The sequence below is a fragment of the Nycticebus coucang genome, chromosome 4 (genome assembly GCF_027406575.1).
Source record: "Nycticebus coucang isolate mNycCou1 chromosome 4, mNycCou1.pri, whole genome shotgun sequence".
NCBI classification, from domain to species: domain Eukaryota; kingdom Metazoa; phylum Chordata; class Mammalia; order Primates; family Lorisidae; genus Nycticebus; species Nycticebus coucang.
The window spans coordinates 124,700,605-124,728,395 of record NC_069783.1 but is presented as its reverse complement, the minus strand read 5'-3'; the positions used below and the strand labels follow the sequence as shown (position 1 = coordinate 124,728,395).

Here is a 27,791-nt window from a genome sequence, read left to right as displayed (position 1 = left end):
GTGTAATGGGGCTAGTGAAGCTTCCAGCCCCCACCTAGGAGTTGGGGAGAGTCCTAGACCCTGCCAGGGAAGACAGGGAATAAGGTTGTTACTTACGCTGGGCCACTTCTCGCTGCTTGCGGACATACCAGGTGTACAGGGCAGCTCGCTTCTGCGTCTTCATGGGTGTGCCCTTGTTGAGGTGTTGGGACAGGTGGGACTGGTTGAGGCCAGTGGTGTCCACTACCTCTCGCTGTGGGATGTTGTGCTGCTGCAGGTAGGACTTGACCATTTTTGCCACACGCCATGGGTCCTCCCTGGGAGGAGGGTAAAGATAAAGACAGCATCTGCTCAGCAGGGCGTGCCCTCTGCAGATGCAGATGGTGTCCTGGGTCCTAGCACACCTGTCAGCCCTGGGGGTGGAGATTGTGGCTTAAAGCAGTTATGGAGCCCAGGAGCCTACAGCTGGACTCAGACACAGTCAGGAGTGGTCACCCAGGCCAGGACACAAAGACGCAGACATATGGATATGGAGACAGGGATCTGAAGACAAAAACACAGGAGAGACAGGTGGACATAGGCTGATGGACACACAGACATGGGAACAGACAAAGGTTTAGAAACATAGACACAAATGTAGCCATGAGCAGATTCCCACCAGAGCCAGATAAGGAGCGTCCTCACCCTTATGCCTCCTTTAAAGTTCCTCCCCTAACCCTACCTGGAAATGTTATTTATGGCTATGTTATCCACTGTGAGAGACTGTAAACACCTTGAGGGCAGGAGCTGTGAGGTTCTTGGCACCCAAAATGGGCCTAATGAGAGTAGACCATTGATGAATAAATGAGTGAATAATAGATGGATGGATGGTAGGGCGGATGGAAATGATGGTGGGTAGGTGAATGGGTGGATGGTTGAGGGAGACTTACCAGAAAAAGAAAAACATTGAATCTGAAAACAGGGAGAAAAATGTGGATTCTCCCATTTTACAGTTAGGGCCACTGAGGCTCAGAGAATTTGATCTCTTGCTCCTCTTGTCCAAGACCTCACAGCCAGCCCAGCTGCGTCCTATCCAACATTAAGGGATTCAGTTCTAAGTCAGCCCTGGCAAATTTTTCAGGAGGCATTTTGACCTTGTATGATTTCTGCCCTACATACTTGTCTGTGGCCGGGCTAGTTTCCCCACAGCACCAGAGCAGGCAGCTCATTTTTCAGAAGTCCCAGGTGATGGACTTGGCATTTAGAGGCCTCATTGTACCAAAAATGTGTGTTCAAGCACCAGCACCCCACTATGTGGGCTGAGATTCTCCCTCTAGACAAACTCAAGAGAACTGATGCCACCTGTGCATCATGTCCCCATCCTCTACCTGCTGTGGGTCTCCTTGTGGGCACTGGAAGGGCTTAGGCTGCCAGTACCATATAAATTCTCTTCTGGTCTGTCTCAACCCACCTCTCTTTCTCACTCTCCTAGCTCATATCACAGTTATGTGTCAGATAAACACAGCTCAATACAACAGCACTGAACAGGCAGACTGGGATTTAAAGCCAGGTCTGTGTGGTTCCTGTGCTCTTTCCCTGTTTCACTCAACAATTTGCTTCTAGAGGCCAGGCCCAATGGCTCACTCCTGTAATCCTAGCACCCTGGAGGCCAGTGCAGGTGGATTGCTTGAGCTCAGGAGTTCGAGACCAGTCTGAACAAAAGCGAGACAGTGTCTATTTTCTACTAAAAATAGAAAAACTAGCTAGGGGTTGTGGTGGGCACCTGTAGTCCCAGCACCTGTAGTCCCAGCTACTCGTGAGGCTGAGGCAAGAGGATCACTTAAGCCCAAGAGTTGGAGGTTGCTCTGAGCTATGACATCAGGGCACTCTACCAAGTGTGACAATGTGCGACTCTGTCTAAAACAAAAAAACAATTTGCTTCTAGAATTAGAGTCTTCTAATACCAGCATGGGTGACAAATGTCACATATAAAAGGAAATGTGTTAGTTACCACATTGCTTGCCCTAGCAAGAGACTGGAGACAAACCAAGGAGCCCAGCCAGAGGACACCGATGAAATAAGTTGTAGTTCAACTGTTTATTGCACCTCTAAAATCCCACTGGGGAGGCTCTGTGTGTGCCCAGATGGATCAGAGTTTATCTGCTATGTCTGCTATGCTGTTATTTGGTAAAATTCAAAGCAAGGTAAAAGGGTAAAATTCGAAGCAAGGTAAAAGGGGCTTTCTACAGGCTCGGCGCCCGTAGCACAGTGCTTAGGGCACCAGCCACATACACCAAGGGTGGTGGGTTCAAACCTGGCCCAGGCAAGCTAAAAACAACGACAACTGCGACAACAACAAAATAGCAGGGTATTGTGGCAGGCGCCTGTAGTCCCAGCTACTTGGGAGGCTGAGGCAAGAGAATCGCTTAAGCCCAAGAGTTTGAGGTTGCTGTGAGCTGTGACGCCACAGCACTCTACCAAGGGTGACATATGAGACTCTGTCTCAAAAAAAAGGGGGGGGGGCTGTCTACATACTTCTGCATGCATGAAATAACACAGAAGTAACTGATGACACCCAGCTGCTGGGGATAAGGGTGAGAGGGGCAGTTTTCTCTGCTGTTATTGTGTACTTTTTAAAGTATGTAACATATAATATGCTACATGTGCGTATATAATATTTAAAATTGGATTGTAAACAAGTCAAATAAGGCCCCTACACTAAGAAGCCCACCCACCCTGCCTTCCCTCCCAGCCTCTCTCTCCTTCCTCAAAGAACCAGCCCATGCTTTGCTCTTAGCAATGCCTTTCTTCAGCCTTGGACTTCCACCCCTTTTATCAGCAGTTCCCAGATAGAAATGAAAAGAAGGTAGAGACAGATAAATTGAAACAGTCAGCGGCTCAGCATGCTGACTCACGCCTGTAATGGTAGCACTTTGGGAGACCAAGGCAGGTGGTCCCTTGAGCTAAGGAGTTCAAGACCATCCTGAGCAAGAGCAAGACCCCATCTCTACTAAAAATAGAAAAATTAGCCAAACATTGAGGCAGGTGCCTGTAGTCCCAGCTGCTCAGGAAGCTGAGTCAGGAACATAGCTTGAGCCCAGGAGTTTAAGGTTGCTGTGAGCTAGGCCAAGGCCATGACATTCTAACCTGGGCAACAGAGTGAGACTCTGTCTCAAAAGATTAAATTAAATTAAATTAAATGGCTCGGCGCCTATAGCTCAAGCAGCTAAGGCGCCAGCCACATACACCAGAGCTGGTAGGTTCAGATCCAGCCCAGGCTTGCCAATAAACAACAATGACAACCACAACAAATAGCCGGGCGTTGTGGCGGGCGCCTGTAGTCCCAGCTACTCGGGAGGCTGAGGCAAGAGAATCACTTAAGCCCAGGAGTTGGAGGTTGCTGTGAGCTGTGTGAGGCCACGGGCCATAAAGTGAGACTCTGTCTCTACAAAAAAAAAAAAAAAAACAATAACAACCACAATCAAAAAACAGCCAGGCATTATGGCAGGCACCCGTAATCCCAGCTACTTGGAGGCTGAGGCAAGAGAATCACTTTAGCCCAATGAGTTGGAGGTTGCTGTGAGCTGTGACGCCACAGCACTCTACCCAGGGCAATAGCTTGAGACTCTGTCTCCAAAAAATAAAATAAAATATAATAAATCAGCAGTGGAGACACCAAAGTTCTGTTTGAGTAAAAATTCTGAAAGCTGCTATTTCTCAAGGATTCACTGGAAGCATTGGCCCTCCAAATCTTACAGTAACCCCAGCAAGTAGTTACTACTTATATGCCCATTTCACAGGTAGGACAACTGAGACTTAGAAAGGTGAAGTTGCTTGTTGGAGGTGACCTAGCTGGGACTCAAGAATATTTCACTTTGAAAAAAAAAATAAAAAGAATATTTCACTTTGGCCGGGATAGGTAGCTCATGCCTGTAATCCTAGCACTCTGGGAGGCCCAGGCAGGAAGATCCCTTGAGCTCGGGAGCAACAGCAAAATCCCATCTCTACTAAAAGTAGAAAAACAACAACAAAAACTAGGTTGGCATTGTGGTGGGCACCTGTAGTCCCAGCTACTCAAGAAGCTGAAGCAGGAAGATCGCTTGAGCCCAAGAGTTTGAGGTTGCTATGAGCTACGATGACACCACATCTACCCAGGTGGATGACAGAGTACGATTCTTTCTCAAAAAAACAAAAAAAAAAGAGAGAGAATATTTCATCTTGCAGGGACTCCCTGAGACCTCTCCCCCCAGCTTCTCTCTCTCTCTCTGCTTTCAGAGGCTCTTTGGATCCACTCTTCTCTGCCTCCCTTCCTTCCCTGGATGTAAGTCAGGGCTCAGAGGGAAGGGCAGTACAAAGTCCAGCCTTGTGCTTCAGGGCAAACATGTTTATCTGATCGCAGACTTGGGCTGCCTGATGGCCTCCCCTCCCCCACCTGCAGTCATCACACTCCCATGCATGCATCCCTCCCTTGCCTCTCCTGGGCTCAGACTAAAGATTTTGCTGTCTGCCTCTATCCATCTGATTCCCTGTCTCTTTCTTTCTCTCCCTCCCTTCCTCTCCCCCACCACCTCCACCCCGGGTTTTTCCACGTCAGGTCACATTTAAACTGAACTTGACAATACAGGCCAGCACCCTTCACAAATAAATATACAACATGCAGAAATACCAGACAGATATTTCATGTGAAAATGGAAAGCAAATGAGTTAAAACCAGCTCATGTGAACAATTACTGGTAAAGTTGGACAACAAATTCACAACAACACAAGTGAATTTAAAATGCTAGTTTCAGGACACAGATCGCTGAGAGGGCCTGTCTTTCCCTTTTGTGAGAGAAGTTGCCTGTGCCACTTTTTTCTTTTTTATTTTTTTATTAAGTCATAACTGTGTACATTAATGCATTTACGGGGTACAATGTGCTGATTTTATATACAATTTGGAATGGTTACAGCAAACTAGTTAACATAGCCTTCACCTCACTTACTTATTTGTTGTGGTAAGACATTTATCCTGTACTCTTTTTTTTTTTTTTTTTGTAGAGACAGAGTCTCACTTTATGGCCCTCGGTAGAGCGCCGTGGCGTCACACAGCTCACAGCAACCTCCAACTCCTGGGCTTAAGCGATTCTGTTGCCTCAGCCTCCCGAGTAGCTGGGACTACAGGCACCCGCCACAACGCCCGGCTATTTTGTTGTTGCAGTTTGGCCGGGACCGGGTTTGAACCCGCTACCCTCGGCATATGGGGCCAGCGCCCTGCTCACTGAGCCACAGGCGCCGCCCTTATCCTGTACTCTTAATAGTTGTTTTTTTTTTTTTTTGTAGAGATAGAGTCTCACTCTATCACCCTCAGTAGAGGGCCATGGCATCACACAGTTCACACAGTTCTAACTCCTGGGCTTAAGAGATTCTCTTACCTCAGCCTCACGATCAGCTGGGACTACAGGCGCCCGCCACAACGCCCGGCTATTTTGTTGTTGCAGTTCAGCCGGGGCCGGGTTTGAACCCGCCACCCTCCGTATATGGGGCTGGTGCCTTACCCACTGAGCCACAGGCGCCACCCTGTACTCTGAATAGTTTTGACACATACCCTTAGGTAAGCTTGTGCCACTTTTTTTCTAGAACCAACTGAATCGCTCTCTCACTCTGCTCAATCTTTATCTTTGTGTCTCTTCCACACATTCAGTTTCAATGACCTGACTCTTTACCAGGACAGCTTGCCTAACTCTCCCAACTTAGAGGCCAAATCTCCAGGCATCCCTTGCTTTGATTCTTTAATGGGTTTGAGAATCAAACCAAACTGAGTTCAAATCCCACCCCTGTGACCTAGCCCCATGTCATCTTTCGTGATGCGCATCTGCCCTGTAACATGGGGTAAATGCATGCCTACTTCACACTGCTATCGGGGATGTTAAATGAGTTTCAAATAGGGAAATACATAGAGCAGGGCCTGTCACATAGCAAGTGCTCAAGAAGTGGACCAATATTGTCATCATCTGTGTTGATGACATGGGGATGCTGCTCATGGGGACCCCTGGACCCACATCACATCAGAGCCCCGAAGAGGTGAAAATCTGCCTTCACATCTCCCCCCATCCTACCCATTTCAGGGGCGATCAGACTTCCAAGGCACTGGGCCTTTTGCTCTCTGGTGCCCACGGGGCAGGGCATCCCAGGTGATGGAACCGTGGTCAGCCTGAAGTGCCACCCATCTAGAGGGGTAGCTGACTCCTCAGTGTGGGGGCTTTAGATCTCAGTTTGAATCCTAGCTATGCCACGCCCTATCAAGTGCCCTTGGATAGCTGCTTAACCTCTGTTTGCCTCAATTTCCTCATCTGTGAAATAGGGCTAATGATATTTCATACTTCAAAGATTGTCAGGAGGAAAGAATGAATTTTTTGCATTTATAAGCCCTTCCTGAACTGTGAAGCACTGCATGGAAGTGAGCTGGTGGGCAAGTTGAAGAGCAAGAATGACCAGGGAGGGAAAAGCAAGAAGTAGACAAAGGTTGTTGTGCTAAATGTTGGGTAGGAGGACTAAGGTCTAATTCCTGGTCTTACTATATAACTTTGGAAGAGTTACCTTCGGTAAGTCACTGCCTCTCTGAGCCTTAATTTGCTCATCTGTAAAATGGGACCACTACTAACTGCCATATTTATTGTGCTTACTATGTATGCAGGCTACATGTATCATGTAGGTAAGTGTTATCATCTCTGCCTTGCAAACGAAACTCAGGCTGCGAAAAATGAAATCACCTGCCTGAGCACATAAAAGGCAGAGCTGAGATTCAGATGCAGGCAGGCTGGCTTTGGTTAGGGGTGACAGATCCTTTGTCCTGCCTTGTCTACTGTCCTCCTGGGTCTCAATGCCCCAGTGCTCCCTGATGGGAAAGATCAGAGAGCCCCAAGGCTGGGTTATGAGCTGGGAGGACCGGGTAGGACACCCAACAAGAACCCGTGGGTCCCGGTTCCTCTCTCAGCCCTGGCCAAGGGGCAGCAGGTATCCTCAGAGCCTCAGAGAATCCTAGTTGCTCATTCATTCCTGCTGAATCAGCCATGGGGCTGGATATGGAGGGTGCAAGTGGTGAGTAAGGCAACATAGGCCTTGCCCTTGAGGAGCTTCTAGTTTTATGGCAGGAAATAGAAAACAAACTAAGGTCATCAAAAGTAGTAATAAGGGACAGGAGAAAGAAAGCAAAGTGGCAGGGATAATGACTAAGGGTGGGGCCCACCTTTGGGTAAGGCCATCAGGGAACTGAAGAAGGAATTGGCCATGGGAGGGAAGATCTGGAAGGAGGCCTTGTGGCATGGGCAAAGGCCCTGAGGTAGGAATCAGTTTGGTGTGCTCAGAGACAGCAAAGCCAGTATGAAGTCAGGGAAGGTAGTCGGGTAGAGGAAGGAGGAACTGACTTAATCCATGTCCAGGTGGGGAAACTGAGGCAGAAGGAGAAGAAGAAATTTGCTCAAGGTCATGTGGTAAACTAAGGGTAGAAATCTGAGGCAAGAGCTCAGGGTCCTACTGTGACCACAATTATGAGATACAATGGAGGGGTCCGAAACCCAGAACCCACCTCAGCCTCTTCCCAGATGCTATCCTCTCCCCAGAAACAGCTGCCACTGAAGTCCTGCCTCTGTACCTCCAGCCTCAATGCCCCCCAGCCGTGGCATCCATGGGTAGGGGTGGTCCCCCACCCTCTCCTTCAGGCTCTTGCCCCCAGTCCTGAGGCTAGAGGCCCCAATATTTTCCTTGGGGCGTTTTCAGGTCCCTTTTGTTCCCTGAACAATAAGTAACCCAGGTAGTTAGTTATAAACTCTGCAGGAACAAGGAGCTGGTTGATAATTTATAGCAACATCTCAAATTTAAATGGAAAGTAAATAGCACGCTGTTAGCATTAAAGAAAACCTGATCCAGGCAGGAGGGAAGCACTCCAGCCTCCTCTCAGCTTGGGGAGCCTCACTCTCTGTCCGGCCCCTTCTCCCAGCTGAGCCCCTCTGCCTTCCTGGCTCCTTTGCTCTCCTGCTTCTCTCTTCATCTTTGCTCCTCCTCCCTGTGTCCTTTCTGTCCCTCAGCCTCTTGGTCTCTTCTGGTCCCCAGGAGGCACTTTGGCCTCTGCTTCCCCCTCCAAGGCTATGGATCAAGCTTCCCCCAACCCCACCATCCCACCAAAGGGGCTGCCAACCAAGAGACCCCCACCCTGCCAGGTAAGAAAGGCCCCGGGCACCACCGTCCCCACCCTTGCCCTAGAGCCCCCAGTCCCATCTGGGGCCTGGAGCAGGTCAGGTCCAGCCCCACCCTGTCCAGGCTGCCCTCACCCTGGGTCTAGGAGGCCTGACTCGTTGCCCCTCCCCTGTGGCCCAGCAGCCCTTTGCCCTACTGTTCCTGCCAAGTCAGGGGGCCCTGACAGCTCCTCTGCCCCCAGAAAAGGTCCTCCAGAGGCTCCCTGAGGCCTCTGGGAAGGCAGGAAGCCACAAGCCCTCCCCCACCCCATGCTGGGATCAGGACCTTGGACAGAAAAGAGATGGTCCCCTGCAGAGCGTCTTCTGGGCTCTTCCTCAGCCACCCCCCCATGCCCTCCCCCACCCACTGGTCCCTGGCCCTGAGTTGTAGGCATTGAGAGGACCAAACAGCTGGGTATGTCCTTAGTCAAGCTGCTTCCCCATTGCAAGACTCAGTTTCACCATCCGTGAAGTAAAATTATCACCAGCTTCTTCCTAGGGTTCCTCTTAATATTAAAAGAAATTGCCCATGTGAAATCTCAGCCAAGCGCCTGGAGGGCAGTAAACCCTCCTACACCCCCACCCTCCCCCACCCCCATCCCTGTTAAGCAGGCAGCGGTTAGCCTGGAGGTCATGGAGCCTTTGGGTGGGGTGGTCCTTGCCGCCCTTCCCCCACCCCAGCACCCCCATCCCCCACTGGGTGGGAGGGGGGTTGGCCCAGGCCTCTCCAGGCCACCATCCCTACAAGTTAATGATCACAGACCTTATCAGAGCCTTTTGCCATTTATAAATTTATAAAACAAAAGAGAAATAATAAAGCACATGGGTAATTAGTAACTAGGTCAGTACTACTGAGGAGAGGGGAGGCATCGAGCTCCGGACCCACCCAGTTATCCAGGAGATGGGGAGCCAGTTGGCAGAGGGGAGTATGGGATAGGGAGGCCTCTAATGAAAGGCACCTGCTGGCAACATGGGGTGCCTGTGGCTGTGCAGAAAAGGGGAACAACTCCCACCCCGAGACTCCTCCTGCCTCAGGTAAGAAAGACCTAGGCTTCCCCAACTGAGTGTTTGGGTCCTCAGGTGGCCAGGAAAGCCCCCAAAACCCCAGCCTCGGCTCTTCTGCTTTCTGGCTCCTGAGCCTACACCTGGAGGACTTGGTGTACAACTTAGGATTTGAGAGGGTACAAATGTTTGTGGTGGCTAAAACTTTTCACCACCCCCTGGTTCTCCAGAAGTTCCAGTGGTGGATTCTCCTGCCTTTCTCCCATGTCTGAGCCTCCCTGGGGTATGTCTCGCTCCCAAAGGCTGGGCTGAAGGCCACGGCTCATGGACTAGGGACTCTGCAGTGGAGCAGGTCAGGACTAGGAGTTCCAACCTCCAAGCAAGGACTCCCTCTCCTCCAGGCTCTCATCGTCCCTATCCCCCTTTCCAGCAGCTACACTAAAGGCCACACAGACCCTGGGGACTCTAGACTCAGAAGAGAAGGTGAGGGTAGACCCCTCTGGGCTCCTTCCTGGGAGCTGGGGATGGGGAGGGGGTCCTTACTGCAGAAGGGTCTCCACCACGGCTTTCTGGTGGGCTGCCTCCTCGGGGCTGAGGTTCTCCAGCTCCTTGAGGATGGGTGGTGTGAACTCTTCCCCATCGTCGTCCGTCTCGTCCTCGGAGCCCCGAGTTTCCCCCAGCCCGTTGGGCAGCTCAGCCAACTCCCCTCGGCCACTGACGCAGGACTCCCCCTTGTCCAGGGGACCATCTCCAGCCAGCAAGTAGGGTCCCGGCTCACCCAGCGCCTGGATCAACGCCTCTTTGCTCAGGCCTGATTCAAGCAAGGCGGCCAGGAGCTCTGTCTGCAGCTGGCTCAGTTTAGCAACCATGGCTCTACCACCGCAGGGCCACGCGGCAGGTCCACCACACTGGCCGCCTCCCCCACCTCGTGGGCTGTTACTTGCCGGCCAGTGGCAAACACAAACCAGGCTCCTTACAATCACTGCCCCCCCAAACCCCACTAGCCAAGCCCTGTGGGCACCCCCAACCCCCAATCCTGGCCCCAGCGGCCAGTGAATCAGGGCCCCTGCCTGCTCTGTTTACATTGGACCTGGGGAAATTCTCCAAGGTTCATATTTATCCGTGTGCTTAGCGAAAGGACTGAACTTTGGACTTCAGCCCTGCAAAGTGCAGGCCTCATGGCAGTGTAGAGGGACAGGGAGCCATGGACCTTCAGTGGGAGTGGGCACAGGAGAGGATGGGGGAGGTGAAGGTGGGAGCCCCTGGGCAGCTGGAATGGAAGGTGCTAGGAAACAGGGAGGCTGTGGGGTAAGCAGCAATGGGCCCCCCACCCAGGGCAGGAAAAGGAAAAAATGCATGTTTCATTTGAGAATGAAAGCATCAGAGAGTTCTAGGCAGCTGGACCAGCTCTTCTCAAGGGCAGAGCTAGGTCATGTCCCTTTGAGGACCCTCCAGCCCCATCCCAGGCCCCACATCAGGTTTCTCTGTAGGAAAAACTTGTTGAGAGTCTTCTATGTAATGTGCGTCTTTACTTCATTGTACTCTGCTAACAACTGTGAGCAGGTACAGGGATTGTCCCCATTTTAGAGGAGGAAATCCAGGCCCTGGGAGGTTTAGCAACTTACCCAAGTCACACAGGGTGGGACTAGGTTGAGGTGAGTGAGGGGGTGCCAAAAACACAGGCATCAAGATAAATATCATTTTTATCCAATATATTTTTAAAATCAAAACTAATGCAAAAACCCCAAAGAATTAGAAACCTACATCCACACAAAAACTTATACGTGAATGCATTATTCACAATAGCCCAAAAAGTGGTAAAAACATAAAATGTCCATCAACTGATGAATGGATCAGCCAGGTGCGGTGGCTCACGCCTGTAATCCTAGCACTGTAGGAGGCCAAGGTGGGTGGATTGTTTGAGCTCACAAGTTGGAGACCAGCCTGAGCAAGAGGGAGACCCTGTCTCTAAAAAATAGCCTAGCAGCTGGCGGATTCGAACCTGTCTGGGCCTGCCAAACAACAATGACAACGACAACAACAAAATAGCCGGATATTGTGACGGGTGCCTATAGTCCCAGCTACTTGGGAGGCTGAGGCAAGAGAATCACTTAAGCCCAAGGGTTTGAGGTTGCTGTGAGCTGTGATGTTACAGTACTCTACAGAGGGTGACATAGTAAGACTCTGTCTCTAAAATAAATAAATAAAAATAAAATAAATAAAAAATAGCTGGGTGTTGTGGTTCCAACTACTCGGGAGGCTGAGGCAAGAGGAACACTTGACCCCAAGTTTTTGAGGTTGCTGTGAGCTCTGATGACAGGGCACTCTACTGAGGGTAACAAACTGAGACTCTGCCACAAAAACAAAAACAAAAAAAGAAAAAAAACTGATGAATGAATAAATGTGGCATATCCATGCAATGATGTATTATTCATAAAAAGGAACAAAGTTGTGACACATGCCACATGAGTGAACCTTGAAAACATTAAGCTAAGTGAAAGGAGCCAGACACAAAGGCCACACGTTGTATGATTCCATTCATATGAAATGTCCAGAATAGGCAAATCCATAGTCACAGATGGTAGATTAGTGGTCACCTGGGGCCGGGCAGGAGAAGGGAATGGAGAGTGGGGCTTCATGGGTACAGGGTTTCTTTTGGGAATGATGAAAACATACTCCATGAATGTACAAAAACGCAATGAATCGTACATTTTTAGAAGGATGAATTCCATGGTATGTAAATCAATTAAATTTTTTTAAATTAATCTAAAAAAAAAAAATCTGTGCTGAAGAAAATATCAAGCTTTTAAGTAAACACAGGCCCCCTCCGCACCTGCCCCTAAGCCTGGCCCTGGGGAAGAACTTGTCCCTCACACACCTACCTCCTACCTCTACCTCTACCCTCCTACCTCTTTCTTCTCCAGTCAAAAACCTGGACAATATTCCTCCAGTTTGTCCCCTGGGGCAGCCCTAGGCCCGCAGAATGAGGTGTACACACCACTTCCTGGAATAGGTGTGTTGAGGGACTCCTTGCCCCTCAATCTGGGGCAGCTGCAGTAGGCCCGCATCTTTCAGGGGTGAGGCAGGAGGACTACTTGAGCCCAGGAGTTTGGGGCTGCAGTCTGCAGTTAGCTATGTTGACACCACTGCACTCCAGCCTGGGCAACAAAGCAAGACTCTGTCTCAAAATAGTAATAATCAAGCTGTTTGCCCTAACTCAGCTCAAATCTGCCTTCTCAGTCCTGCCCTTCCCATATATGGTGCTCTGGTTCCCTCTTACCCCTAATGACTTTTGCATTTTTGCACAGGATTTATCACCTTCCAGTATACAGTCTGATACAGTATCCACCAGCCACATGCAGCTACTGAGCACTTGAAACACTGCTAATGTCAATTGTCAAGATGATGGCGTTTTTGATATATTGTGTTAAATTTTTAAATTAAAAATACTAAAAAATTAACAATAATTTTCAGATTTAATTAAAATTAAATCATGTCATCTGCATATTAATAATACATTGATTATATTAATACATTATGCCATTCCAGTCAAAATAATTTTGATTAGATTAATTAAAATTGTTTTAGGTTTTAGGGGGGTTTGGGGAAAGCTTTTTGTTTTTTGAGACACAGTCTCACTATGTAACCCTCGGTAGAGTGCTGAAGCGTCACAGCTCACAGGAACCTCTAACTCTTGGGCTTAAGTGATTCTCTTGCCTCAGCCTCCCAAGTAACTGGGACTACAGACGCCCGCCACAGTGCCCGGCTATTTTTTGTTGTTGTTGTTGTTGTTGTCATTGTTGCTTTAGCTGGCCCGGCTAGATTCAACCCACCAGCCTCGGATTATGTGGGTGGCACTGTAACCACTGTGCTATGGGCGCTGCCTAAGATGTTTTAGTTTTAACAAATTTTTTTTTGGTTTTTGGCCGGGGCTGGGTTTGAACCCACCACCTCCGGCATATGGGACTGGCGCCCTACTTCTTGAGCCACAGGCACTGCCCTTAACAAATTTTTTTTAACTTGTTCTTTTTACTTTTTTGATGATGATACTGAATTTTTTTTTTTTTTTTTTTGAGACAGAGTCTCACTTCATCGCCCTTGGTAGAGTGCCATGGCGTCACACAGCTCACAGCAACCTCCAACTTCTGGGCTTAGGCAATTCTCTTGCCTCAGCCTCCCAAGTAGCTGGGACCACAGGTGCCTGCCACAATGCCCAGCTATTTTTTTGTTGCAGTTTGGCTGGGGGGTGGCTGGTTTGAACCCACCACCCTCAGTATATGGGGCTGGCGCCTACCCACTGAGCCACAGGTGCTGCCCAATACTGAAAAATTTTTAATTATATATATTGGCACATGTCATATTTCTGTTGTACAATACTGCCCTATATGTACTCACTTATGTACATATTCTGTTTATTGTTTATAATCTGTCTTCCTCTGATAGAATGTAAGCCCCATGAGGGCAGGGAATCCTTTCTTGTTCACTACTGTATTCCCAGTGTCTAGTATATTGCTGCAGATATACAGTTGGTGTTTGATAAATATTTCTTTTTTTATTTCAGATTAATACGAGGGTACATATGATTAGGTTACAATGTTTGCATTTGTTAGGTAAATTCCCTATTGTAGTTGTGTCCCTTGTACCCAGGAGGTGTGCCACATACCCTTACGTTGTGCCCATTAGGTGAGAGCAATAAATATTTCTTAAATGAATAGTTCCATTTCATTGCAACTAACTGTCTACACTTAGCTTTGCAGACGCTACCCCTCTCCCCCAGATGAGGTCTTGCTGTGTCACCCAGGCTGATCTTGAACTCCTTGCCTCAATTGATCCTCCTGCCTCAGCCTCCAGAATAGCTGGAATTACACGCAAGTGCCACCATGCCCAGCTCTCTCTCTGAACTAAACTTTAGTAATGAACTTCATGCTTAGAATAACTCTCTGAATTAGAAACTGTTGTTATTCTCATTCTGCAAGGAGGAAAGAGAGGTCCAGAGGGGTTAAATGGCTGCTCAGAGCACCTCAGCACTGGAGTGCAAGTCCTCCTTTCTGAGCCAGGCAGTCTGACTATGCAGGATGAACCAGCTGCTGATGACAGTGGGACCCTGTTTCCTCCAATGCTTTTTTTTTTTCTGAGACAGAGTCTCACTTAGTCACCCTGGGTAAAATACCATGGTATCATTAGCTCACAGCAACCTCAAACTCTTGGGCTTAAGTGATCTCGTGCCTCAGCCTCCCAAGTACCTGGGACTACAAGGCACCTGCCATAATGCCCATCTAGTTTTTCTATTTTTAGTAGAGATGAGGCACACGCTTGCTCAGGCTGGTCTCAAACTCCTGAGATCAGACAATCCATCCACCTGGGCCTCTCAGAGTGCTACGATTACAGGCATAAGCCCAGAGCTTTTTTTCACCATAGAGCAAGTTGTCTCAGTGCCCAAAGCTCAGTGGTTAGGGTGCTGGCCACATATACCAGGGCTTGTGGGTTCAAACCCAGCCCAGGCCTGCTGAACAATAATGACAACTGCAACAACAACAAAAGAATAGCCAGGCATTGTGGCAGGTGCCTATAGTCCCAGCTACTTGGGAGGCTGAGGCAAGAGAATCGCTCGAGCCCAAGAGTTTGAGGTTGCTGTGACCTGTGACGCCACAGCACTCTACTGAGGGAGACATGGTGAGACCTGTCTCAAAAAAAAAAAGCCCACAGAGCAAGTTGCTTTGAGGTCTGGCATCTTGCAGCTAGAGGCAGCATTCTCAAGTCTGGGCTAAAAGGCAGGGAAGATGCCATGTGCTGTTCTCTCATACTTCTTTGGGGTTTCAAGGTTCTCCTGGTTACTATCCTTGCAAAGACTGTTTACCTACAACAGGGAGCCAGAGGAAGCCAAGAAGGTGGGGCCCGAATCCCTTCCATGATATCGGTACTTATTAACTGCTGGGTGCTTGTGTCCTCAGGCAGCCAGGTGTCCGAGCCTGTGACTAAAGGTGATTTGAGTTGGGGAGGGCTTGGAAGAGGTGGGGAGAGCTTTTGGGGAGTCTAAATAGAAAGGTACACAAACAGAAATGTCCAAGTCCAGCCCCCAGCCTGCTTTTCCCCATGCTCAGGGAACAGGGAAGAAAGCTGAATTAACTCAAGGTCAGGAGAGGCAGTTTGCATTCTTGAGATTATACTGAAAAAAAAAAAACAAAAAAAAAAACTGAACAATTGTTTAATAAATACAGTAGTAGGTCAAAACAACTAGTAAATATTTATGTCCTAACAACTTAGTAGCCACTTGAAAAGCTAATGTACATATATTGAGGGAAAAAATAATATTTTAGTTCATTCTTAAATAACTATGATGTTTTCATGGGACATGCATGCCTGTGGGCTCTACGCAACTGCTCAAACTTGGAAATTAGACAGGAAGTTACCATCCTCATTTCTTGTTATGCATAATTTATGCATGACACTTGCTTTCTATCAAAACGACTACCATAAAATCAGATTCACTAAGTCATCCTGGAAACAAATCTAGCTCCATCTAGCATTTGAGCCCTTGACACTTTGAGCCAGTAGTTTTCAAGTTTTCCAGCAGATGTCGCTGTCTTCCCTTGGAAAATTCTCTAAAATCCTCTGCTGGGGCATCTCTGCACATAGTTTGAGAACTGTGGACCTAATTGGCAGCCTTGGGCATAGTGGGTATTCTACAAATGATAGCTGTGAGCTTTATCGTTATTCTCTCCTATTTGGATGAGCAGCTGCTTTTAAGGCTGAAATTTGGGAAAGATGGAGGCTTATTTACCCTTGACCTTTGGAGCCAGCATAAGAGGGGTGCTCTTCAGCTGACCCTTCACTGGCTGTAGATCTCCGCGCAGACAATGCCCCAGGGCCTACCTACATTCAGAGCCAGGAATTTTCTCCCTTTCACCCCCACTACCCTTTAACCTTTATTGGACGATCACTGGTACATCAATTTCATCCGTTTTCTCATTTAACATCTAATGGTCTCAAGAATTAGGTACTTTTTTTTTGAGACAGTCTTACTTTGTCACCCAAGGTAGAGTGCCTGGCGTCATAGCTCACAGCCACCTCTAACTCCTGGGCTCGAGTGATTCTCTTGCCTCATCCTCCCAAGTAGCGCAAATAAACCACAGGTGCCCACCACAACACCTGGTTATTTTTAGAGATGGGGTCTTGCTCTAGCTCAGGCTGGTCTCAAACTCATAAACTCAGGCCATCCACCCGCCTTGGCCTCCCAAAGTGCTGGGATTACAGGCGTGAGCCACTTCACCCAGCTGAATTAGGTACTTTTATCCCCAGTTCCCAGATGATAAAACCGAGGCTCAAAGAGGTTGTGTAATCCAATTGGTTAATGCATGGCAGAACTACGATTGCAACCCAGATCTCCCTAATGCCAGAATCCAAGCCCTCAACTAAATATTTGTTACTATTACTTTTGTTGTTGTCATTGTTGTTGTTGTTCGGTAAGTGTAACTGCATTGGCCTTGTCACCTTCATGCGAATTTGTAGACGAAGAGACTAAGGTTCCTATAAGACAGCACCGAAGGTACGACAAGAACCAAAGTCCAAGACTGGGACCTGTAATCCTAGCACTCTGGGAGCTTGAGGCAGGAGGATCCCTTAAGCTTAGGAGTTCAAGACCAGCCTGAGCAAGAGAAAGACCTTGTCTCTATTAAAAATAGAAAAATAGGGCAGTGCCTGTGGCTCAGTGGGTAGGACGCTGGCCCCATATACCGAAGGTGGCGGGTTCAAACCCGGCCCCAGCAAAACCGCAACAGAAAAATAGCCAGGTGTCTGTAGTCCCAGCTACTTGGGAGGCTGAGGCAAGAGAATCACCTAAGGCCAGGAGTTGAAGGTTGCTGTGAGCTGTGACACCGCAGCACTCTACCCAGGGCAATAAAGTGATACTCTGTCTCAAAAAAAAATAGAAAAATAGGCTCAGGTGGCACCTATGGCTCAGTGAGTAGGGCGCCGGCCCCATATACCAAGGGTGGTGGGTTCGAACCCAGCCCCAGCCAAGCCGTAACAAAAAAATAGCCAGGCGTTGTGGCAGGCACCTGTGGTCCCAGCTACTCGGGAGGCTGAGGCAAGAGAATCGCCTAAGCCCAAGAGCTAGAGGTTGCTGTGAGCTGTGACGCCATGGCACTCTACCAAGGGCAACAAAGTGAGACTCCGTCTCTAAAAAAAAAAAAAAAGAAAAATAAACTTGGTGCCCATAGTCCAGTGGTTAGGCACCCGCCACATGCACTGAGGCTGGTGCGTTCAAACCTGCCCCAAGCCTGCTAAACAACAATGACCACCACAACAACTAAATAGCCAAGCGTTCTGGTGGGCATCTGTAGTCCCAGCTACTTGGGAGGCTGAGGCAAGAGAATCGTGTAAGCCCAAGAGTTAGAGGTTGCTGTGAGCCGTGTGACGCCACGGCACTCTACCCGAGGGCAGTACAGTGAGACTCTGTCTCTATTAAAAAAAAAAAAATAGCTGGGCAGTGTGGCAGGCACCTGTAGTCCCAGCTACTGGGGAGGCTGAGGCAGGAGAGTCGCTTGGGCCCAGGAGTTGGAGGTTGCTGTGAGCTGTGTGAGGCCACGGCACTCTACCAAGGGCCATAAAGTGAAACTCTGTCTCTAAAAAAAAAAAAAAAAAGTGCACAAATAAATTAGCTAGGGCTTTGCACTTCACTCCCAGGGCTAATTGAGGGTAGTGCCCACAGAGCAAACTGCTGCAAACTCTGCTGGGTACCAGCTCTGTGATTTTGAACAAGTCCCACATCCACTTTGAGCTTGTTTTCTAATCTATAAAGTAGGGATATATGGGGCCTAACTCATAGGGTTGTTGTGAGAATTCGACAAGATAAAATGCAGCTGTATATACAGAAAACTGTTATGTATACATAGCAAGCATTTGATTAAATGTTCGTTTTCATCCTAATAAAAATAGCTAATGTTTGGGAGCACTTGCTGTGTGCCAAGCCCCATGCCAAGTATTTCATGTTTATTTGCTTATTTAACTCCCACAACAACCCTATGAAGTTGGTTTTATTACAATCTCCACTTCACAGATGAAAAAACTGAGACCCGGAAAACTTAAAAATATTGCCCAAGGGCTCCCAGCTAGGAAATGGATTTGAACCCAGCAAGCCTTGCTCCTACCCCCAGGAAGAAACAGTCTCCTGGAAGCAAAACTACGAAGTCTTTCAAGAATCATAAAAATTGCACCTTGGCTTCTTTGAGAAAAAGTAGACCACCCAGCTGAATAGGGCCCAGAATAGCTGAAAGACCAAGTGCAGCCCACCTGCCCACCGTGTGCTACCCCGCAGGGATTCCTAGGCTTGAGTATTTTCCCAGATTGGCCAACAACCTGAATCCCTGGGATCAGGATGCTGATTCCCTGTTCTTGCCAAAACTATTTGTTATTAGCAGATGTCCCACTGATGGACAAGTGCAATTAGTCAATGCCTCAATGCAGGACATCATCCCTCCCAAAAAGCCATGGCTTCTGGACTCTATCCGCTGAACTCTATCCGCTGGACTCTATCCAGGCCTTTGTGAGGACACAAAAGGGCAAGAGGAAAATCAAGCTAAACCCTGACTTCTGAGTCATGCCCATTCACATACCTGGTTCTGAGTCTTCTAACTCACGGGTGCGGTGGCTCACACCTGTAATCCCAGCTCTTGGGAGGCCAAGGCAGGTGGATTGCCTGAGCTCACAAGTTCAAGACCAGCCTGAGCAAGAGCCTTACCCAGTCTCTTAAAAAAAAAAAAAAAACTGGGCGGCGCCTGTGGCTCAGCGGGTAGGGCGCTGGCCCCATATGCCGAGGGTGGCGGGTTCAAACCCAGCCCCGGCCAAACTGCAACAAAAAAATAGCCGGGCGTTGTGGCGGGTGCCTGTAGTCCCAGCTACTTGGGAGGCTGAGGCAAGAGAATTGCCTAAGCCCAAGGATTTGGAGGTTGCTGTGAGCTGTGTGATGCCACGGCACTCTACCGAGGGCGATAAGGTGAGACTCTGTCTCTACAAAAAAAAATAAACTGCAACAACAAAAAAATAGCCGGGTGTTGTGGTGGGCGCCTGTAGTCCCAGCTGCTCGGGAGGCTGAGGCAAGAGAATCACATAAGCCCAAGAGCTGGAGGTTGCTGTGAGCCGTGTGACACCACGGCACTCTACCGAGGGCAGTAAAGTGAGACTCTGTCTCTACAAAAAAAAAAAATAGCCGGGCGTTGTGGCAAGCACCTATAGTCCCAGCTACTTGGGAGGCTGAGGCAAGAGAATCGGCTAAACCCAAGAGCTAGAGGTTGCTGTGAGCTATGACGCCACAGCACTCTATCAAGGGCGATAAAGTGAGACTTTATCTCTACCAAAAAAAAAAAGATAAATGGCAGACATTAAAGAGCCTGGGACGCTGGTTGTTTCTGGGGATGGGAAGGGAACTAAGAGACTGAAGAATTGGCTGGACAAAGGCTTCTGTCTTGTGCTAGCTCATTTTTTTACACCCTGGGTGAATTGGTCAGGGTCCTTGTAGGATATAGGAAGCATTCTCCAATTAAATGATCCAGAAGACTTTCATTAAAGGGCTATTTACCAAAGTGGGAGCAGACCTAGGGAGACCTAAGGGACCGCCTAGATGTGGCATGGTGGGTAGGGCTGGTAACAGTGGGGAGGCAATAAATAGCTACCCCACCCCCATCCTGTTCCCAAGTTCTCTACTAGCCAAACCCAACCACCAGAGGCAGGGGAGTTTCCAGGGCCACAGAGCAGAGTACAGACAAGAAAAAGAAGCTCTGCAACCCTGCCAGACCATAGAGGTTACCTATTCTAAAATCAAATCATTTAAAAAGAAAAACAAACGCTCTGAGTTCCCACAAGGTTCTTTCCATCAGTGTCCATATTTTTTGCTGACATTATTTCAAGATGGGTTGCTACTACTTACAATCCAGAGAATCTTGTCTAATGTAGATGGAAACTTCTAAGACTACACCAAAGTAGAAACCTGGCTTTAGAATTACCCACTGCATATAAAACCCAGCTGTTTTCCTTTGGCATACAGGAGATGAATGACAGAACCCTGCCATCCCACAGTCACCTCCTTCCACTCTCCACCAGTGTGCCGCACATGGGGTCAGCCTGTACTTCCTCCAACATGTGGATCTCCATCTGGCCATAGACCTTGAAATCATGGTCTTCCTTCACCTTGAACCTTTCTTCAAGCTCTTCCATCTATAGCACTTTTTCATCCTTTCTCTATCCTGTGGGGTGAATGTTGTGTCCTCCTCAAATTCATATGCTGAATCCTAATCCTTAGCAGGGTGGTATTAAGAGGTGGGGCCTTTGGGAGGCAAGATTAGTGCTGTTATTAAGGGAAATCATTTGCCCCTTCCACCAGGTAAGGACCTAGGCAGAAGGTGCCATTTGTGAGAAACAGGCCCTTACCGGACATCCCATCCTCCAGAACTATGAGAAATGAATGTTTGTTGAATATAAGCCACGCAGTTTATGGTATTTTGTTATAGCAGCCTGCACATGCTAAGACATCCTACTTCTCAGCTTAAATGCCACCTTCACACAAAGCCCTTCCTGACGTGTCTAAACAGTTTCCTTTCTGCTGTTTCTCCATCCCTGCACTGCATTTGCTCTCTAGTGGTGATTTTCAACATTTGTGATGATATATGTGTCTCCTCTACCCAGCTGTCAGCTCTGTGAACTGTTTGATTCATGACTAAAACAAGGCCTATCATCTAGTAGGTGCTAATTAAATGTGTGAAGAATGTATCAATGAATGATTTCTCCCCTCGTCATCTCTGGTTTTTTTTAGACTGTAGCAAATCTTTTATTACAAATAATTAAATCTCTCCATAATGTCTCAAACAGTATCAAACACCGTTTCATATCTCTAACACAGAGCAGAGTAGGCATTCAGGACTAGAACCAAGTGAGAAGTGTTAAATTTCAAGCTTCTGATCACATCACATGGTGACCAGGCAAAGCTTACATGTCATTTTCCCACGTTATCCAACTGTGTGTCTCAAACATATCATCTCAGTGGAAACAAAAGTTTTCTATTTCATATTGTAAGTGCAGGAAGTTGAGAGAGATAAAATCCAGTGAAAACACACTGATTTCAATTCAAATCAGTTAAAAAAAAGAAGAAGAAGAACGAAAGCAAGCTTAAATTAGTTTTCAGGGGGAAAAGGCAAGGAGTTAAGAGTCAAAACTATGACAAAGGCTAGTAGCTATACATAGGATATTGTAGCTTTGGAAACTGCCATGTGATATTTTAAAACAAAAAAGTGGCTTTTGTGGATTTTTTTCCTTTTTTTTGGTATTGTAAACATGTGCTGTTTAATATTACTCGAATTTAATTTAAAACATTTTTGCAAACAAAACAAAACTTAAAGTCTTTAAGGCAAACATCCCCCTAAGGAAAAAAGTCATTTGTTATAAAACTGTGAGGATACCCAAGCAAGACCCCACTTAAGATTCGTCAGCATGAACTTGAGAGCTTTTGTCCACTGTTCCTCAGAGTTAAACTGGGTTTTGATAGAATAGGAGCCACGGCTGCCCCCTGTGTCTTCACTTTCGCCTTTCTCCACATCCATCCTGTAAGGAAGACAAAAACGTGTCTCACCTTTCTCAACTTCTTCTTTGAACTGCTGCACACAGTCCAGGAAAGCCACCATTGCGTGGTCAAACTTGTTGTCCCAGAAAAATCACAACCCCCCAGAACAGTAGAAAGGCAACTCCTTAGATTTGTCTGTCAGAGACTCCAGATATGAATGGTTTCCATAAGGAACAAGTCGATACCTCTGAAATTTCAGACCCATCTTATTGGCCAGGGCATGGAGCAGCAATACAGTCTGGCCCCAGGCAGCATTAATCTCGCTCCATTCCACAGGAACACTGGGCAGGCGACCCACTCTGAAGTTATTGATGGTGCCAAACTGTCCACTGTGCCAGATGTGCAAGGTTGCATTGAAGACGTTAGTTTTCTTCAGCTTGTCCAGCTGCATCTGGGCATAACGCATCTGATTTTCTACACTCTTCAGCTCATCATCCAGCTCCAGCTGTTGTCTTTTAAATTCACTGTATTCCCTCTGGTACTGAGCTTCTTCCTGATATAGTCTCTCAGCCTCAGCCTGTACTGTCTCAAGATTTTCTGCCACTATCTTGCAGTTCTTTTCCACATCTTCCAGCTCCTGGATCAGCCTCTCCTCCTCTAATGCCAGCTCTTTTAGCTCCATCTGTAGCTGTTCACTGTCATTCTCATTCATTTGCTCTAAGATTTCCAAACAGCATTTGTAGTTCTGACACTCATTTTCAGTGAGGTTGAGCTGAGTGTCCAGCTGGTCTAAAAGAGTATCGGTGCATTCCTCACACAGTGGGTGATCCACATCTGTCTGGCCCAACATGATGTCAAAAAGGTCCCCAGTGACCTTCAGTCTTCGGCTGAGGTTCTCCATGGTGCCTCCATCAGATGCCTCCCTGATCAGAGTGAAACTGTTGGCACTTTCTGTAGACATCATCCTGGCTGGAGGGATGAATCTTCGAGAGACACCATCCTGGTGAGTTTGAATAAATGGTTCTTCTCCTGAGTTAGCCTCTTCCTCCTGGGTCTCTCCTGGTTTCACCTGGGCTGTGGTAAGTAACAAAGCTGTGAGCTCCTAGATGGTGACACAGTCCAGAATCTTGAAGCTCGTGTCCAGTTTCAGGGGCTGGCTGCAACGCTGGCATACGAAGCTCACCTGCATGGTGCTGTTGGAAGTCTTAGACCCCTCCATCCCTCCGGACTCCGGAGCCCGCCACCAAGGTCCAGTCTACCGTGGGGGCACGGTAGCCTCGGGTCTGCCCCAGAGCAAGGCCTCCAAACCTGCCATCACCCAGCCTTCAACTACTTCCCGGTCCTCCAGCCCCCTCATCATCTCTGAAAAGAGACAATCACTTCTAGGACCAAGAAAATCCTGACCTTATTAAGGATGTCATTACAGCTTCAGATAGTTATGAAAATAATAATATATTAGTTAAGCATCAGGTTTAGCTGTATAGAGCAGAAAACTCAAAGTGGCATGGCATAAATATACAAGGGTTGATTCCTTCCAGAAATAAGCAGTATAAGAGCAGTGTAGGGGCTACACAATGTCACCAAATGCTTTTACCTTTCTGCTGTAGCATCTTCAGTGGCTAGCTTCTGTATTCAAGGTTACCTAACAGTCAAAAATGGCTGCTGGAGCTCTAGCCATCATACCTAAATCCCAGGCAGCAGGAAGCAGTTACAAGTGTGTCCAACGTTTGGGCTTCTCCGCACCATATTGGAAGAACAAGAGTTATCCAACACTATAGTTCAAGGGGCAGAGGAGAAATGTAGTCACAGGGCCCCATCTAGGTGCAAGAAAGAGTGGGAAATGTCTTTATTCCAGGCAACAAGATTGAGATTCTCTTACTAAGGGGGAAAAAGGAAGAATGTATATTGATATATAACTAGCTACGAATGATAATAGCATCTCCATTTATTGAGCTCTCACTATGTGCCAGACACAGGGCCAACCACTTAATAAGAGTCAAATGAGATTTCCCTCTGCCCCTTCTGTAGTCAAGGACACACATACACACAGAAGCCACTTGGGCATGGCCCCTTTCACTGTGAGCCTCTGATGTGAGAAGTCTTTGTAATGTGGTCCTGAGCAGGAAAGAAGTCATGTTCTTCTCAGTATAATAAAGTCAGGATTCATGAAATTAAATCAAAGCACTGTAACTAGGAAGAATATGAATTTCCCATGCAAGAGATAGAGGGGAATGTTTCCAGAAGGAAATTAATCTTTGTGGGATGTGACATGTTTGATCTTAAGTGTTTTGAGAGAAAGCCAGCCACAGCCTGGCTTGGAAATCCCCACGATTCAATCTAATCCCTTCGAGAGCCCAAAACCAGTTCCCCGTCCTGTCCCTGAGAGGAGTCAACGAACTATGAGACCAAAATCCTCCTGTTCTTCTCTGCAAGTCAGCAGAAACTTTCAGCTGAAACTCAGAGAAGAAAGGCTTTTGACAGTCAGCAGACTCAGGGAACTGTGTACTTTGCAATTTACAAAAAGGGACTCCAGGACTGTGCCATTTGTGGAGATGGGTGAAGTTTCATAGGAAGCAGGAGATGCCCCAATACTGGAGATACGATTTGGGCGTCCTGAGGACCTAGGCAAACTCCAGGAGGCTAGATCCTGGGTAGGGAGTAGCCAGTCTAAGCCAAGACCCCTGCACCAAAGCCTGACACAGAACTAGTGGTCTTGCCATCCTTCAGGAGCTCCACAGGCTTAAAAAGAGGGTATATCCTGGTAACTCAGGTAGCTCCAAGGCCAGAGGGTCCCCCCCCCAATTTTTGCCTATATGAGAATTCTGTAACCTTTGTAAAAGACTAGAAATAGTAAGTCCTGAGTTATGACTGAGTTTAAATGCCACTCTCCCTCAACACGTGCACGTCTTGAGTCGGGAATAACTTGATTTCAGAAGAACAAAATGATGATGTTCCCAGCATTTAAGGTAGAAATTCATACCTGTCCCAGAGAGCAAGGAAATGAGGGTATTCCATTAGGGACAGATGGCCAGACTCAAGGTTGAGGGCACAGTCCCCCAAAAGACTACCTCCACTTCAGACACCAGCCACAAGCTTGGGGGTTCCCAGGCCACCCTCATTTGTGACCAGCTGGTTACAAATATGGGGATTCCCATTACCTGCCTTCAGTTCCATAATTCACTAGAATGACTCACAGAACTCAGGAAAGTGCTCTGCTTACAATTATAGTTTCCTTGTAGCAAACAGACACATATCAGAACCAGCCCTATAGGGCAAGATCTGGAAAGTGCTCAAGTGCAAAACTTCCAGGTGTCTTCTCCCTGTGGTGTGCTGGACAGTTACTACCTCCCAGATATGATGTATCCAGAGTTTTTGTTGGGGCTGGATCACATATCACCTGCATGACTGATCTAGCCATTCATCTGGAGGTTGAAACTGATACAGCATATTCCAAAGCCCTCATTATAAATCATAAGACTGTCTGGTGGCCACAGCCTCCTAGGGGTCACCAAGGATTGCTAGAGAGACCTGAGAAGATGGAGAAGGCAAGGAAGATTCTCTCCTCCCGGCTTTACAGGGAGCGAGGCCCTACCAACACACTGCTTTGGCACTTGTAGCCTCTGGAAATACAGTATACAGTGACATGTTCCAGCAGGAATGGTCCCACTGGGGACACGGCAATCAATGGCCAGGCACCCTGGATTTGGTGATTGTTCCTCACCAGGGATCCCCAAACTGATTTACAAAGTATCTTTTAAAGTATGGAGATGTGTATACATTGGATCATCCTTAGAGTTTCCCCAGACATGTTAGTCTGCTCGAGAGCAGATGCAGTGTAGCCTGCATGTGTGATATTCCTGGTCAAGTTCTCCTTGCACCGAACTCCAAGATCAGGTGAAGTCTATGGTAGAATTATCCAGAAGCTGGTGTAAGTTTGCAGGTCATCAAGACCCAGTGTCCCCTCCCTCTTCAGGCTGTCCACCTCTGGCCCACCTTGTATTTCATATTTTCTTTACTGGGGAGTGACGAAGGTGGAGGGAAATGAGTAACTTAGAGGGGTCTACCTGGCTCCTAGTGACCACCTATGGTCAGCAAAAAGTTGGTTGAAATGACTGAGTGAGGTCTAGGATTATCTATCCTGTCCTTGTCACTAGTTCCACCCTGATCGGACACAGACAGTGAAGGGAAGGTGTTAGCTACCTCTGATCCCCACACCCCACAGGGCTGCCACCTTCCTGCCAATGGTCTGATCTCAACGTTTGCGTCTTCCTCCACTCCACAGTGTGAGTAATCACATTCGCATTTGTTTTATTACATCTTGCCCTTATTACATCTTATACTATAGAAATAAGTGGGGGAATGGACAAAAGAAAAAGAACAATGGTTTTTAAGTTAAATTAGCAAAGAATGGGAGGTCTTTAGCCTAGATCAAAATTCTCAGTTGTTTCCCTTCACAGCCTTCTCTAGATGACCTGAGGATAAACATCCATCACATTGTTTGGGCCAAATACCTTGGCTTTATCCTTGACTCCTTGCTTTCTCTCATACCCAAAGTCAATTGATCTGGAAATCAAAATAAAAGTTTCTCCAAAACTGGAAAAAAAAAAAAAATCATCAGGAGCCCAGGTTTTCTCCACCTTCCCTCTCAGCAGCCCATAGCATCAGCTTCACTGAAGGCTGATTCCCTTCAAGGTCACAAAGTGGCTGCCATGACGCACTAAGGCACAACTTGACTTCTGGGGAGAAGGAGAGGGAGGAGGAGCTGCTCATCAGCCCAGAGCAAGCTCCTCCTTGCATTTTTCTTTTTTTGAGACAGTCTCACTATGTTCTCCTGGGTAGAGTGCTGTGACATCACAGCTCACAGCAACCTCCAACTCTTAGGCTTAAGCAATTCTCTTGCCTCAGCCTCCCAAGTAGCTGGGACTACAGGTCCCCACCACAATGCCCGGCTACTTTTTGGTTGTAGTTGTCATTGCTGTTTGGCAGGCCCGGGCTGGGTTCAAACCCGCCAGCTCCGATGTATGTGGCTGGCACCCTAGCTGCAGAGCTACAGGCACCAAGCCCCCTCCTTGCATCTTATTGGTCCACTGGCTCAGACCCAACCCTGAGTCAATCACTGTCACAGGGGAGATGGAATTACCAGATTGATTTAGGCCAGTGGTTCTCAAAGTGTGGTCCCAGGACCAGCAGCATTGGCCTCACCTAGGAACTTGTTAGAAGTGCAAATCTAGGGCGGCGCCTGTGGCTCAGTCGGTGGGGCGCAGGCCCCATATGCCAAGGGTGGCGGGTTCAAGCCCGGCCCTGGCCAAAACTGCAACCAAAAAATAGCCGGGCGTTGTGGCGGACGCCTGTAGTCCCAGCTACTCGGGAGGCTGAGGCAAGAGAATCGCTTAAGCCCAGGAGTTGGAGGTTGCTGTGAGCTGTGTGAGGCCACGGCACTCTACCGAGGGCCATAAAGTGAGACTCTGTCTCTACAAAAAAAAAAAAAAAAAAAAAGAAGTGCAAATCTAACAAACCTGCTTAATCAGAAATTCTGGCAGGTGGAGCCCAGCAAGTTGGATGTTTTTCACAAGACCTCCAGGGGAACTGATTCGTGCTCAAATTGGAGAACCATTACCTTACACAAAGGCCTTCCCAAACCATCATTAAGGGCCAAGCAAGAGGATGATTTTGGAGGAAGGCAGGTGAGGTGGTATGAGGGTGGAGAGGGGAAAAGTGTCCCCTTCAAAGGCACCACAGCTCACTCTGTGGATAGTGATATCACAGGGACCATGTGGACCTAGGAGTTCCCATCTGCACTCCCTTATCTGCTAGAGACAGAATTTCCCCTACAATCCCCAGAGAAAAGAGAAAGAGACAAACCCAATGGCAGAAAAAGAAAGCATCTATACATAGCTTATGTCTGTGGTCACCAATTCCCGGGCTGCAGACTGGTACTGGTCCGTGGCCTGTTAGGAACTGGACTGCATAGTAGGAGGCGAGTAGTGAGTGACAGAGCAAAGCTTCATCTGTCACTATCTCCTATCACCCCCAGATGGGACCATCTAGTTGTAGAAAAATAAGCTCAGAGC

At 47.8% G+C, this 27,791-nt stretch overlaps 1 protein-coding gene and 1 pseudogene across 3 annotated transcripts in view; both read right to left on the bottom strand.

The window, feature by feature from the left end:
• HNF1A (HNF1 homeobox A) overlaps positions 1–14,090 on the bottom strand; it is a 35,185-nt gene extending 21,095 nt beyond the window's left edge. The window contains exons 1-2 of one of the 2 annotated variants that reach the window (XM_053588247.1): positions 9,714–14,090; positions 97–296 (exon numbers count right to left, since the gene is read on the bottom strand). In XM_053588247.1, coding sequence (XP_053444222.1) covers positions 97–296; positions 9,714–10,039 — 526 coding nt within the window. In that variant the 5' untranslated portion in view covers positions 10,040–14,090. The remainder of the gene's footprint in view (positions 1–96; positions 297–9,713) is intronic. The other variant, XM_053588248.1, reaches the window with a different exon arrangement.
• Positions 14,091–21,460: 7,370 nt separating this feature from the next.
• LOC128583743 (beclin-1-like) lies at positions 21,461–23,116 on the bottom strand (annotated as a pseudogene). The gene has a single exon (XR_008379542.1). The product of XR_008379542.1 is annotated as a beclin-1-like (transcript).
• Positions 23,117–27,791: the final 4,675 nt, after the last annotated feature.